Raw genomic sequence first — 13,724 nt, 5'->3', positions numbered from 1 at the left:
ATATAAATATTTAGCTCATGCGATGCAAGTGCTATTATTGTGTGGTTGAACAGTTTTCTTTTTGCATTGTACATCACGTCAACAGAGGTACAACACACATTTTCGACAGGACACAAAAACCCTGGTTTCTGGTTTGATGAGACATGTCTGTTTTAAAAGGCAGTCAGACCACTTTGCATAAAGTTAAGACGAATCTTTGTACTTTCTCCCTATGCTTCCGGGAATAGAAGCAAATTCTCACCCAAGATTAAAACAAGTGACAAGAGAAAGACCTTTCAAACAGATTAAACAAGATTTCACTGTTTTTTTCTTTTTCTGTAGCAATAAAGTATTTTCATTCTTACAAATACAAAGCCTTCTCTCTGGGTTTTTATGTTTTTAGTCCGGGGTTTATATTGAGTGCTCCAGATGAACTATGCAATATGTAGGAACTTTAAAATCCATTGGTTATTTCTTCTTTTTTATTTATTTTTTTACTTTTATATCATTCCAATTGATTTTAGGTCATTTTGGGTCATGATTAAATATGCAATACCCCAATGATCTGAAAAGAGAACTCCTCTTTATTAATCCATGGCAAATAGGAGATAAGTAAGTAGGAAAATAAATAATTCTAATAACCTATAACTCGGCTCCGATCTAATGCAAAGTACCAGTCAAAGTGTTTCCTAGGGTTAAGCAGTCAATATTGCCCAGCTGCTGTGCTATAGCAGCAGATGAAGGGAAGAATAATCAGTGCGAGTCTTGTTTTACTGCAGGGGGAGTTGCAAAATGGTGTAAACGGGCAGGGAGAGGCATCTCGCTTTGTTTCTGTGACTAGTTTTCCCCTTCGAAGACTTAAGGCTGCATTTGCCATTCTTTTTGTGCAAGATGCACTCAAAGGTTACATTGTGAAAGTGGTTGATGCTCTCAGCTACAACAAACAGCTATTTAGAAGAAGAAGGGTTCGAATCGGGTTTGAAGACGATAGTGTGTGCATTCAAATGAAGACATCTCCAAGGCTTCCGTTTTCAATTATGAACATGCCGACATTCCCCAAAGTTCCTCTGCTGTTGTTTAAGGTGTAACTCGACTAAGGAGGAGCACGTGGGTGTGTTTTTTTTCTTTCCTTGTCAGAAGATGCGCTTTGTTTGTGGTGCTTGCTCGTCTGTGAAATAATGTGGAGACCGATATAAACGATTGCTGAATATAATGCGAAATAAGAAATGACATGTGAGATATGACACGCGTATATATTTTAAAACTGAATGATCTGTCAGTCTCCTTTTTAGAAATCTCAATTCCTACATCTGTTCTTTATATTAACTACTGTTGTTTGTGATCAAAATATAAAGAATGCTACATTCAGTTTCAAAAAATTTGGAATAGTGCAAATTCATTGCTACTTATTCTTTTAAAAATGCCCCCCCCACACCCAACCCGAAAACAAATCAGTAAATAAACAGCTGCTTTCAAAGTTCCTTAAACAGAGGGTTTAAAAATGATGTCAAAAAAAGATTGTTAGTAATATTTAACATAGGTATAAAGATATAAAATGAAAGTTAGTTGGTTATAATTTCAGTTTTTCTAATTTATCAGCAAGAGGCTGATGGCTTTGAATGTTCTGTTCAAAATTCTTAAAAAAATGAACACAGACACATATATATATATATATATATATATATATATATATATATATATATATATATATATAGATAGATAGATAGATAGATAGATAGATAGATAGATAGGTAAATTTTTGCATAGTGCAAATTAATTTGCTACACATTTTTCAAAATTAAATTGATGATAAATTGTAGATTCGCTGATAAAACTCTCTGAAAACACTTTATTTTTATTAGATTTTCTTGTCTTATCCTCCTGGATTTGACTGCATCCTCTGCGAGCAATTGTGACACAGCATTGCATCACAAAATGCAGTTCTTGTATAGCAGTTATTTTGCGGTTCAGTTTTCCCGTGGCTCGCCTGCACCTTTCCCTGCTCTCTTCCTCCCGAAGACTGCCAGCCCGCAGGAAGAGTGAACAGAGGGAAGCAAAGGGCTCTTGGTAAACGTTATCTCAGTGTGTGTGTGTGTTTTCCTCCGCACCACCAGTGTGTGTGTTTAGTTTGGAGGGTATTTGAAGAGGTCGGCTGTGTTTGTAAACATGCCATACTCTGCTTCTGCGCTCCCTGAATCGGAGGTGGCACGCTCTGAAGTGTTGGGGGTGTGTGTGCGCGCTTTCTTTTATGGACACGGCATTCTTTTTCCCAACTGTGTAGCGGAGAAGAGACGAGGAACGAACCCAAATCTGATGGCACGCCAATCGCGTCGACCTGGGTGATGAATTATTCTCTGTCTAGCTCCCTGGCTTGGTATTATCACAGGGGCTGCCAGAGAACAGGACTGACAGCAGTGACAGCCCCCAGAACACATTTCCCTCTGACAACTGATACTTTCCTAAGATGCTCCCTGCCTCTGTCTTGTACTACGGCCCGCCATTCTACACTTTTTATTTATTTAAGTGAAAGGGGGGCTTTGCTATTGTATGGAAGGGCTCCGGTTCACTCAAGCCACAGTAGAACTATATTACACTCACACATGCAAGCACACTTCCTCTCTTTTCTTAACACACACACGCATACATGCACACGCTCGCTCACTTGCCTCAGTATTTCACCTAGTGTAAGTATTTTTGTTTCGTTTGCTGATCCAACAGGGGGCTCTCGTGTTTTAGAAATGTGTGATTTTTCAAGTCAAGTGAACTAATGCTTGTTTTTTTCTCTCTTTCTCCCCTTGCCCCTCTTCTTTTTCCTTCTCGGTCTTTTTACTTTCTCTCTTTTTCCTCTCTCAACCTCTTCCCATTGCAGAAAAGGTCACGTATTGCCTACAGTGATGAGGTGCGGAACGAGCTCCTGGGGGATGATGGGGGCTCCTCAGAGAGTCAGGTAGGGTGTTAATCAGGGGCTGTGTTTTCCCAGTGTGGGTGGCTGCTCGGGGTGAGGACGGGTCAAGGCCACGAGGGGCAGAGAGAGGCAGGCATTGGCACCCAGTCATGCAGAAGCAACACTGTTTAATGCAAAGCTGCCCAAATACTGAATGGGCTTTAGGCGCTAACCAGCATCTGGGCAGGACCAGATTGTGTTAAATTCACGTTTTCTCCCAGCTCTTCACCCTCCGCCTGAGTCCATATTCTTCAAACCCCCCCAACTAAATCCCAAAAATAATGACTGCTTTCAAAGTTCATTAAACAGAGGGTGGGGGGGGGGGACTATGTAAATAAAAAAATGAAATTAAGGAATAGTATTATTTCAAATAGTTATAAAGAAATAAAAGAAATATTTTCCGAACTAGTTTAAATATCTTTTCACACCCGCAAACACATATGCATATTTGTATGAGTTTAGATTTTTTTTTGTTTATATGAATAAGTTTGTGTGTATATATGTGTGTGTGCACATTTTATTTAATATAAATGTTAAAATATTTGTAAATAAGTAATATTTAATTTTTAATTACATATAATTTAACAAAAAAACAAAAAAACATTTGTTTTATATAAAGTATGTGTGATTTATATTTTCAATGTTTTTTTGTTGTGTGTACATATATTATATTATATTATTATTCACACTCATATACTCTAAAGTGGGTTTTTACTATTTTCCATTTTATCCCAGTTTTATCCCTTAAACAGCTGCTTTTAAAAGCAAACCCCATAATACTTTTAATTATCCTACTGTATTTATTGAATATCCCACATGTCAACACACACTCCAAGTAAGTGTATCCACAGGCACCTTGTGAAAGAGCCGTGAGATCATTTGTAACTGCAAAAGTAGTGTTTTTTTGTTTTTGTATTTTCCCCCCTCATTAGCATTTCACACATGACCTTTGCACCACACTTCTTACAAACATATGTAGCGTTAGCCGTGATGGGTAGCTGATATGCATATTCTTACCAAATTAGTGGGTCACAAAAAACGAGTGTGACACATCATACGAAGTTGAGAGTAGAAGTGTCCCTCGAGCTGTCAAACCCACAGCTAGACATTGATGGTTTTATCAAATTCTTGCCAAAGAAAAGAAAAATTCTAACTTGCTTTTGTTTTTTTTCATTGACTCCGTTCTTTCCTTTTATAAGATCAGTGTATGCCAAATCATATTAATCGAGTTGTTATTCAAACTGCATTCGATGACAGCTTCTTTAATCAAAAACAATTATGAATCGTCGTGGATGACACAGTAGTTCATTTGATATGGATTTTTAAAATGCAGGCTTTCATACTTTATTCACTTTAGTGATGTTTGAAGAATAGGACAATAGTTAAAGAGGATTATATTTCAGTTCCTGAAGTTTCTTATTCTTTTTCATATTAGCCATTCTCTAAACACTTAAAGATAATTTCCCTAATAACAAGACATTAAAGACAATAACAAGAGAGATGCTTCATGTTAGATTGCAGGCAATGATCTGGTAAATGGATGAAGTGCTTTGGGATGTTTTTATATTTATTTCCTAAGATGCAGTCAAGCTCCCCACTCTCTGTCACCTACAATATCAAAATCCTCTTTTCACACAAAGACACAAACAATAAAAATGAGGACATGAGGATGAGCAATATACTACATTTGTATATAAATATTATAATAGATTTGAAATACTAAATATAAAAATTATAATATAATATATAACTATTATAATAGATTATAAATTATAACAATGATTATATTAACACTATTTATATACATTTACTAAATATCTGTATTTAAATATTATATTATATAAAAAAATGTATTATATAAATATTATAATAGATTTTAAATATTAAATATTACAATTATAATATAATATATAACTATTATAATAGATTATAAATTATAACAATGGTTATATTAACACTATTTATATAAATGTACTAAATATCTGTATTTAAATATTATATTATATAAAAAATAAGTATTATATTATAAATGCATTATTTATTTATCTATCCCATTTTCCATGAAGTAGGAAAAAACCATCTCATAGACATTTATGTTCTGCATCAGTTTGACACATGCATTTTAAATATGCATAATTGTTTTCATGACCGGGAAAAGAAGGACCAGTTTTCCCGATCAGACTTCAGGTGTTGAATTAACTTGATTTCCATTTAAAGAAAAATAATGAATTATACTAAGGAGGCTAACACAAGACTTGCTGTGAGTGGAGTGGTCAGAACTTCAGGTTTTTTTATCGAGCGAGACAGGAGCGATAGAGCGGAGGGGAAGAGATGTGGGGTGGGGTAGGGGGGTGAGTCGGTCAATTTAATTCCTGACGATCTAAAAGGGGTCAGGATCATTTCATATAGCCCTGGCTGAGCAGATCATTACCACTCACAAATCTGTTCGTTACATGGCGAGGATTTATAGCTAAGTAAATAGGGAACCGTCATAAGTTCTGAAAATAGCGTGTTGGCCCGGCGATAATAGCTAAAAGACGGTTTAATAGAGTTCGGCATTTATTCGTTATCTGTATGTGGACAGAGACGGAATTGGCGCTATCGCTCTTTTTTTTTAATAATGTGGTGGTCTACCGTCGCACTTTTTTCTTCAGCATCCCTCCCCCTCCCCTTTCCACCCGAAACACACACATTTTTACCACACACGTTCTTGTGTGAGCGCACACACTTTTTTTTTTCGCACGCGAATACTCTGCGGAATAGTTTCGATTTCAGACACAGCAGAAGGCATGGCCACGAGAGATTGGGCAGGTTTGAGCCGGCGTGGACCAGATTTTCCAGGCTACAAAGGAAGCAGATTACCACTTGTATCGAGTTCCGTATTGGAAAAAAAAAATCTTTGTTTGAAAATCCGCTGATTATCATAACAGAAAAATTGCAGCAGTGCAGTTTCGAATAACAGCCACATAAATAAAAATATAAAAACGAAGGAATGAACTCATCACAACATAATTAAACGATTTAGCACATTTTTTTTAAGGTTTTTTTTTTGCTTGCGAGTTCAGGTAAAGCAACAAAAGACTGGTTGTCTGGTTTGGTTTAAAGAGGAAAACACACTGCAGAAAAGAACAACAGCAAGCTTAAAGTCTTCCAGATTCTCCTGGTAAATCCTCGGCGAGGACTCGCAATCGTCCAAGCAGCACAAATATGATAGAACAAGGTTTGTTTGGTGTTCATTGAGACGGTCTGCAGGGTTATGTTTAGCACGGGTGGGCTCACAGCAAACCTAAATAGCCACTTCTATAGCGTATTCACAAACACTGGCCTTTTGAATAATGCAGGCAATGTATTAATAATACGGCAAAAATAATACTCAGTTAGGAGCGGCAATGTGGTTTGACTTTATTCCTGGTTCTAATTGTAAAAGTAAATTTTTCCTACTTAATATTGGAGATTAACTTCCTTTTTTTTTTTTTTACTTTCCTCTTTTTTTTTTATTATCATGATTTATTTTTTTAACCATAGAATGCTCATTATGTTGTTAGGATATATGTATTGTAACTTATTCTTTTAGCACATAATCCAATTATGTAATTATTTATGTATTTTTTTATTTTTAATAATAATAATTGTATTTTATTTCCTACATTTAAATGTTTAAACATAATTTTTTTCATTTATTGTGTACAGTTTATAGTTACATTGTTATTTATATGATGTTTTTATTACATTTTTATTGCTTTTCTTTTTAGTTTTTATATTATATATTTATGTATTTTTTCCTAAAGATACTTTATATTAGAAACATTGCATCCTAGATATACTGACGTACTTCAAGATAAACTTCAACCAAAGCTTTGTTGTGAACCCACGGCAGATGGGAGATTTGAAACACGCCGTCCCCACCGACAGCGGCGACCATCGACCATAGATTCTGCCTTTCGAGTAAGGCATTAAGTTTATAATTCATGATCCGAGTTCTGTCTCTTTCCTGATATGATAGCGAATGGTTTAAAAATAGCAAAATTAAAAATGACCAGCGCACACAAAAAGAGATGAGAGGCCTTTAATAATGTCCCAGAGCTTCCCCTCAGATCTGCTAACCTTTAATCTCTGGCAAGAAATGGAGATTAAAAAATCACCTGCAACGGCTGACAAATTAAGATACTTGTTCTTCCCCTCCTCTTCTGAATATGTTGCGTGCTGCAGATAAGTAACTCACCTTTTGCTAAGAATGACTTGTGTTACCTAAAGAGGCTGTAATGAAGAGCTTCTTTAAATGCTTAATCTACTTAAGTATGTTAGCTTCTTTCAATAGCCACTGGATTCACAGCAAAACATGCATTCTCTGTTTTACTAGTGTTAATATGCAATTCAAAGTCACACTTAAATTTAAAGTCCAATTCTCGCTATTAACAAACCATAGGATATGCATTTTGCCACAATAAACTCCTGACTTGCTGCTCATTAATAGTTAGCGAGGTAGTTGTTAAGTATCGGTATTAGGTAGGATTAGGGATGTAGAATGCATAATATTATGTGCATTATAGTACTAATAAACAGCCAGTATGTTGATAATAGACATGCTATTAAGCAACTAGTTAATAGTGAGAATTGAGCCCTATATTAAAGTGTTTCCCAATTCCCTTTCATTAAAAATTAATAACCTATACATGCAAAAAATGGTAGGTTGTTTCTATAATAAGGTGCAATGTTTATGTATACACATTCATTCCTCAGGGGCCTAATGCATAATACACTCTAATTGGACATTAATAGCAAGTCAAAAATGATGGGCACATACTGTAATAATAAAAAGTCACTTTCTGTTTCTTAGCCAAGAAGTAGGAATCCTGCCGCGTTGTCGTTAAGGAGCCTAATTCCTCAAAGCTTCCTTTCTTACTGTACGAAATCTGTATTATCCTACAGTTCCGACTTAAACGCTAGAGTTTTTTTTCCCCCTTATGCCATATCAAGTGCTGTGATGTGACTGTTTCTCTCCCCCTCTTCCTTGATGATGATAGTTTAGATGTCGTGAGTTGAGATATCCATTCCCAGTCTCTTTGTTTAATGTGACAGCATGAGAACTTGATCTTTGTTTGTTCAAAAAAGTCGGGATGAGTCTCGGGTTTAGCTTCTTTTAATGTGTTCGTCTGTGATTTCTAAATGCTAAACATGCAAACAGATAAATCGTCAAGGTTAATTCTGTAACCAGCCACATGACTGAACTGCTTCCTGCCATGTCTTGGCTTTTTATCCATCTCTCTCACTCTCTTTCTTTCTCCCTATCTTTCCCCCTTCCCTCTATTTTGTGCCTTCATGTGGCAGTTGATAAAGTTACGTGAAGAGGTAAGTGCTGCTCTTCCTTCGCATTTTGGTCTTCTCCTTTTCCCGTGGACCCTCCATTCATTTACCCCATTCGTTAGCATAAAAAAGGCCTATCTGATTTTAAAGTCTCTTTTGATTGAGCTCAAAATTAGGCTCATTTCTATATCCTGCTCTATGAGTAAACGAATCAAAGATGTGACCTTAAAAGACTTAATCAGCTTGTCAAAACATTCACCCAAATTGAAAGCGCAATGAGACATGCTGTTATAATAAAAAGGGAGGGGGAGATCTGGATATGCTTTTATGATGGTCAACTATTCGTCCAACACTATTTTATTAGTCAAGTTAACACTTTTTGTCCCATTAGCATGCTGTGCTTTAGCTGTTAAGTATTCTGCATGGCAAAATTGTGACTATATTTAAACAATATATTTAATTAGAAATGTCAAGTTAAAAATGTTTCAATATTTTCTCCATGTAGCTGTTTATGAACATATTGATATTATATTCTGTGCTTTTTTGTCTTTTTGAAAATTTTAAACAATGAAACAATAAAAATAAGTTGTAAACAAAACAAAAAAATCAGTTAAAATCAATATTAATTTTGAGATTTGTTATTCAATCTTATTAAATCTTTAATGTTTTTAAGATTACATATAAGTGAATGTTAGATGATAGCAAAAGTAATCAAAATATGCATGTAGATATATATATATATATATATATATATATATATATATATATATATATAAATATATATATATATATATATACATACATATATATGTATATATATATATGTATGTATATATATATATGTATATATATATATGTATGTGTATATATATATATATATATATATATATATATATATATATATATATATATATATATATATATATATATATATATATATATATATATATTACCATTCAAAGGTTTGGTCAGTAAATTTTATTTTATCTTGTTTTAATTTTGTGAGAAATAAAAATAGTTTTTATTCATAAGTTCTTCAAAAGTGTCAGTAGAGACATTTATAATGTTAGAAAATATTTTGTCAGAGAAACCTACAAAATTTTCCCCAAAAATTGTAAGCATAACAGCTGTTTTTAACATTCATATAATATTTTTTTCTTAAGCACCAAAGCAAAAATTCTGAAGGATCCGGTGACACTCAAGTAATGGCTTCTGAATATTCAGCTTTGCCATCACAGGAATAAATTGCATTTTAAAACATACTAAAATATACAAAAAATTATTCATTTGTAATGATATTTCACAATATTACTGTTTTTAAGTCTTTTAATATAACCATAAGACCCGTTTTTTGTTTTCAGAAACAATAAAACATCTTGCTGTCCCCAAACCTTTCAATATGTTAAGTGCTAATGTCATCTATATGTGCAATTAGATCACCTTTGTAATGTGCTTTCCAGAGCATTTATTTTGAAAGTAATATTTTGAAGTATTTTCTTACTTGAGGAGTATGCAGCAGGTGTAAACTCCTTTAACCCAAACCCCTTATTTCATTTACATCCTATAAAATAAAGTATGTTTAAGTGTTTGTTTACAGTTTTTTGGCTTTTGCCAGTAATTTAGTAGCATGCATGGCTCTAAATATAACAGAATTGTGGATTTACAGCCAACTGCAGAGTTTTCTTTGTGCACCATTAGGAAGCAGCCCACAGACGTTTCCCCCGCTCAGCGGATGAGAATACAATAGCCTGCCTCTTATTTAGAGATAACCGGGATGATTTGTAATGTCCTTTTGTATTTGTACCATTCATTTGACTAGAAAGTGTGCATGCATGTGGATTACGGCAAAAAGAGTCTGTCGTCACTGTTTGCTCACCAGTGTCTTCATCTCCTGTCTAGGGTTGTGTGTGTGTGTGTGTGTGTGTGTGTGTATGTATGTGTGTTTTGTTGTTTGGACTTGGGATTCCCCATTCATAGACGCATACAGACACACACACTAGTACAATATCTGAAGATCTTCATTCATAAAGGAAGCCTCCTCTCAGTGGAGGACTGGATGGCACTGCATCATGCTTCTGCTTTCCTTTGTAAAACTGTTTAGTAAGTGATTGCTTATCTTTGAAGATAACCGAATTTACAATGCAAATTTCCGATCCTTTCTATCTTGAAGAAATTGTAAAGGCGTGTTAAATATTTATGGATGGGAAAAAAGAAAAACCTTATCTCCGCTTCTGTCATCTTTTGAAAGTAAAACGACACTTGCATCATTTTACTAATTCATAACCGCTGTAAGTATGTGTCATCCTGTTATGTACTGTAAAGAATAACAACACAAATTCAAATATAATGATCTAAAGTGCCTGATAAATTTCTTTACTCTTCCCCATCTCAAAGCTACACCAGTAAACAATACAGAGCATGCTAGAAGATCATCTTAGCTCGAATAAGAGAAGAAATTCAGCAGTGCCTCTGGTTTGGAGGATCTTTGTAGACTCTTGTGTCTCTGTGTGTGTGTGTGTGTGTGAACATCAGTTTATTGTTTAGATTTCTTCACTTCCTATTGCTGAATAATCCCATTTGTGGAGTCACACCACCTCCTGCATTTATAATTTACAGCCCCTCACAGTTCTGCGTTCTTTGCTACCTTGACTTGTGTGTTTCTTTCTCTTTTTTTGTTGTTATTGTTTTTCTCACATGGCCAAACAAAATGGGAGTATAGCATTTTTTCAGCCTTGGGTCAAAAGACACCTTCAGTGGGTTCAGCCGCCCCCTTGTTTTCACCCCAGAATGTGTAGCTTTTAAATCGCACGTTTTTTCATCATCTCCCATTTTACTGAGTTTGAATCAAAGCCTGTGCAGCTTATACACACTTAGCCTGTTTTTTTTAAGCTGTGCTTTTTCCTCAGCTTGAAAACATGTTTAAATATTTAGCACCCTTATTCACAGCTGTTTGACACTTGTAATTCCTTTTCTTACAAGTCCCAAACAACCGGTGGAGAAGATCACATAGTCAGTCTGAATCATAGCTGTCATCATTATTCACTTTGACTCTAACCCCCCCACCCACCTCCCCATTTGAAATAATAAGGAATCATCAAAACTTTCGAAAATTGCGATTGCAAGCGCTTGTGTTTGATTTTGAAAAAGAGGGGAGAGAAGTGAAGATGATTCTTTTGAATCACATTCGCATTGTTCCTGGCTTCCATGTTAATAACTTACAACTGTTGTGCGGTTCTTCACGAGAGAAAAAGAAATGGCTACGAAAAAAAAAAAGATTCTCATTTATAGTGTCTAAGAATGTCTTTGTAGAAAAAGTAGGTGTCAGATAAAAAGGCATACATGCATTGGCACAAATGAGAAGGGGCGCACGCAGAGGCGGTCGCAAGCGCACCAATATTTATCATGCCCTCTTTAAAAGAATCTTCTGTTGAACTCCATAAGACCAAAAAAGTGAGACAATTTTGACAGTCCTGCTGCTTCTATAGTTAATAAATCAAGAAAAAAAAGAGGTTTCTTTTATTCAGGTTTATGAAAGTGAGTGATATGCATCTAGGACTTTTTGTTTTAAGTATATGAATTGATATGTTATGTCTTACGTGCTTTGTTACTCCTAATCATCTCCTTACGGGTGCGTTTGGATGCACACGTGGGACGTTTATCGAAAACAAATCCGCTGGAGCGAGGGAATCCGTTTGGATTCTTTCACGTTTTCAGGAAGTCGCCATTTCTCGGCGCTGCTGTCGTCACTGCACCTACGCGGCCACCTTTCGCTGTTACCTCGATGTGTGTCACAACCTATTCCTCCGCACCCCACACACGTCCACAATAGACATCAACGGCCCCCACTCCCTCCGAAAAATAAACCGACGGAGGGAGTGAGAACAAGCGAGGGAGAAAAATTCAAGAAAACGCTTTGAAGTGGCTTTCCGGCGCGCGAGTCTGCTGGCCGTCTCCCCGAGACGTGTCACCTTTGCCGAGAGGGAATAGGAAAATCACGTTTCGAATGGTAATGATAACATACTAATCACTTGAGCTCTTTGAAGACAGGGGAGCGAGCTACTCTGTCAGTATCCCCACGCTGCCTTGTGCTTCCAGGCACACAGGCACATCCCTGGTCTAGGTGTATTAGTTTAAGCGGTGCATGTCAATACGTCCCCTCCATCTCAGCTGATCCAGAGGGGCTCATTAGACAGAGATGGCTCCCTTTTCCCCATTCGCACTCCCACCACTGTTCTCTTTCCCTCTCTCCCTTCCTCTATTTTCTACTAACACCCCCCCCCTTAAACTATTAAAAAGTATTTCAGCTATTTTAAATGACATCTGTCAAGAGATAGGAGGAGAAGAAAAAAAAAAGTTCAGACAGTTTTTTTTTCTCTCGCTCTCTCCCTCTTTCCCTTCTCTGTGATTGTCAAACTTTGAAAAGTGGAATGTTGTCTATTTTTCCATTTCATTTCCTTGGAGTGATTAGCCGCTGCATATTTTGACAGCTTAACTAGAAACTTGTTTCTCTCGCTGCCTTTATTCTTTATGTGCATGTAAACAGGAATAAAGGTTAATGTCCTTTAATAATATACAAAAATTCCTCTATTATGTATATTCAAATAGAAATCCAGTGGTCTCATTTAGTGTTCAAGTGTCTTAAATGATATGACTTTCCAGAAAATAAGTTTACGACTACTTATGACTACTTTTATGAGATATCTAGTTCTGTATAAAACACACTTCCATTCAAAACTTTGGGGTCAGTAAGATTTTTTTTTTTTTTTTAATGCATTTTTATGTTGTTGTAATTTTATGTTCTTTAAACATGAGTCTGAGTGCACTCCAGTGGTTTTTTTTTCAGTATGGCCAAGGTTATTTTTCTTATGATATTTGTTGTCATTATTTGAAGGACATATAAATGCTGCCCACAGTGTGCAATATTAATGCATCTGGCCCTTGACCATGATGTTCATTGTAATCTTACATTTATGACTTCTGACTTTGTATATTTGTAACTCAACACAAGACGATCCAATCTTTCCTTGAGAAAGTTTACACACCTCATTGGTTTGCATTGCAGTGACCCCTAAAAAATCCAAACTGCACTGTAGAGAAACCAGCAAGTGTTTTAGACTAAAGTGTCAGCATACACTTTTAAAAATACAGGGTCCAAAAGTTTTTTTTTTTCTTCTTTTTTTCATACTGATGCCATTAAATAACTATTTTGGTTTCCCCAAATAACTTTCAATGGAACAATTCTTACAAGAGTCTTGTTTGTGTGTGTTTTTAATAATCTTAATAACCTTTTTCTACTATAAAGAACCTTTTGTTGTATGGAAAGCTTCCATGGATATTTAAGGTTTTCGCTGAACCTTAGATGCCTTTATTTGTGAGAGTGTACACAACAAATAAATAATGTAACAAGGTTTATGGTGGCATCTTGAACTTCTCAGACTAACAGATATTGGGTTATCTGAAGCAACATTTGAAAATATATTACTGCTCCATTAGCCAT

The 13,724-nt window shown here is 35.5% G+C and overlaps 1 protein-coding gene across 4 annotated transcripts in view; it reads left to right on the top strand.

Moving 5' to 3' along the window:
• The window catches only part of LOC128025378 (vesicle transport through interaction with t-SNAREs homolog 1A), a 123,655-nt gene that overhangs the window by 16,507 nt on the left and 93,424 nt on the right, over nt 1-13,724 (top strand). For 2 of the 4 annotated variants that reach the window (XM_052611693.1, XM_052611695.1), the window contains exons 4-5: nt 2,849-2,926; nt 8,252-8,272. In XM_052611693.1, the coding sequence (XP_052467653.1) occupies nt 2,849-2,926; nt 8,252-8,272 (99 nt within the window). The remainder of the gene's footprint in view (nt 1-2,848; nt 2,927-8,251; nt 8,273-13,724) is intronic. The other 2 variants (XM_052611694.1, XM_052611696.1) reach the window with 1 other exon arrangement.

Source organism: Carassius gibelio, chromosome A12 (assembly GCF_023724105.1).
Source record: "Carassius gibelio isolate Cgi1373 ecotype wild population from Czech Republic chromosome A12, carGib1.2-hapl.c, whole genome shotgun sequence".
NCBI classification, from domain to species: Eukaryota; Metazoa; Chordata; class Actinopteri; order Cypriniformes; family Cyprinidae; genus Carassius; species Carassius gibelio.
The sequence above is the reverse complement of the archived record's forward strand: the minus strand, read 5'-3'. Positions and strand labels throughout refer to the sequence as shown.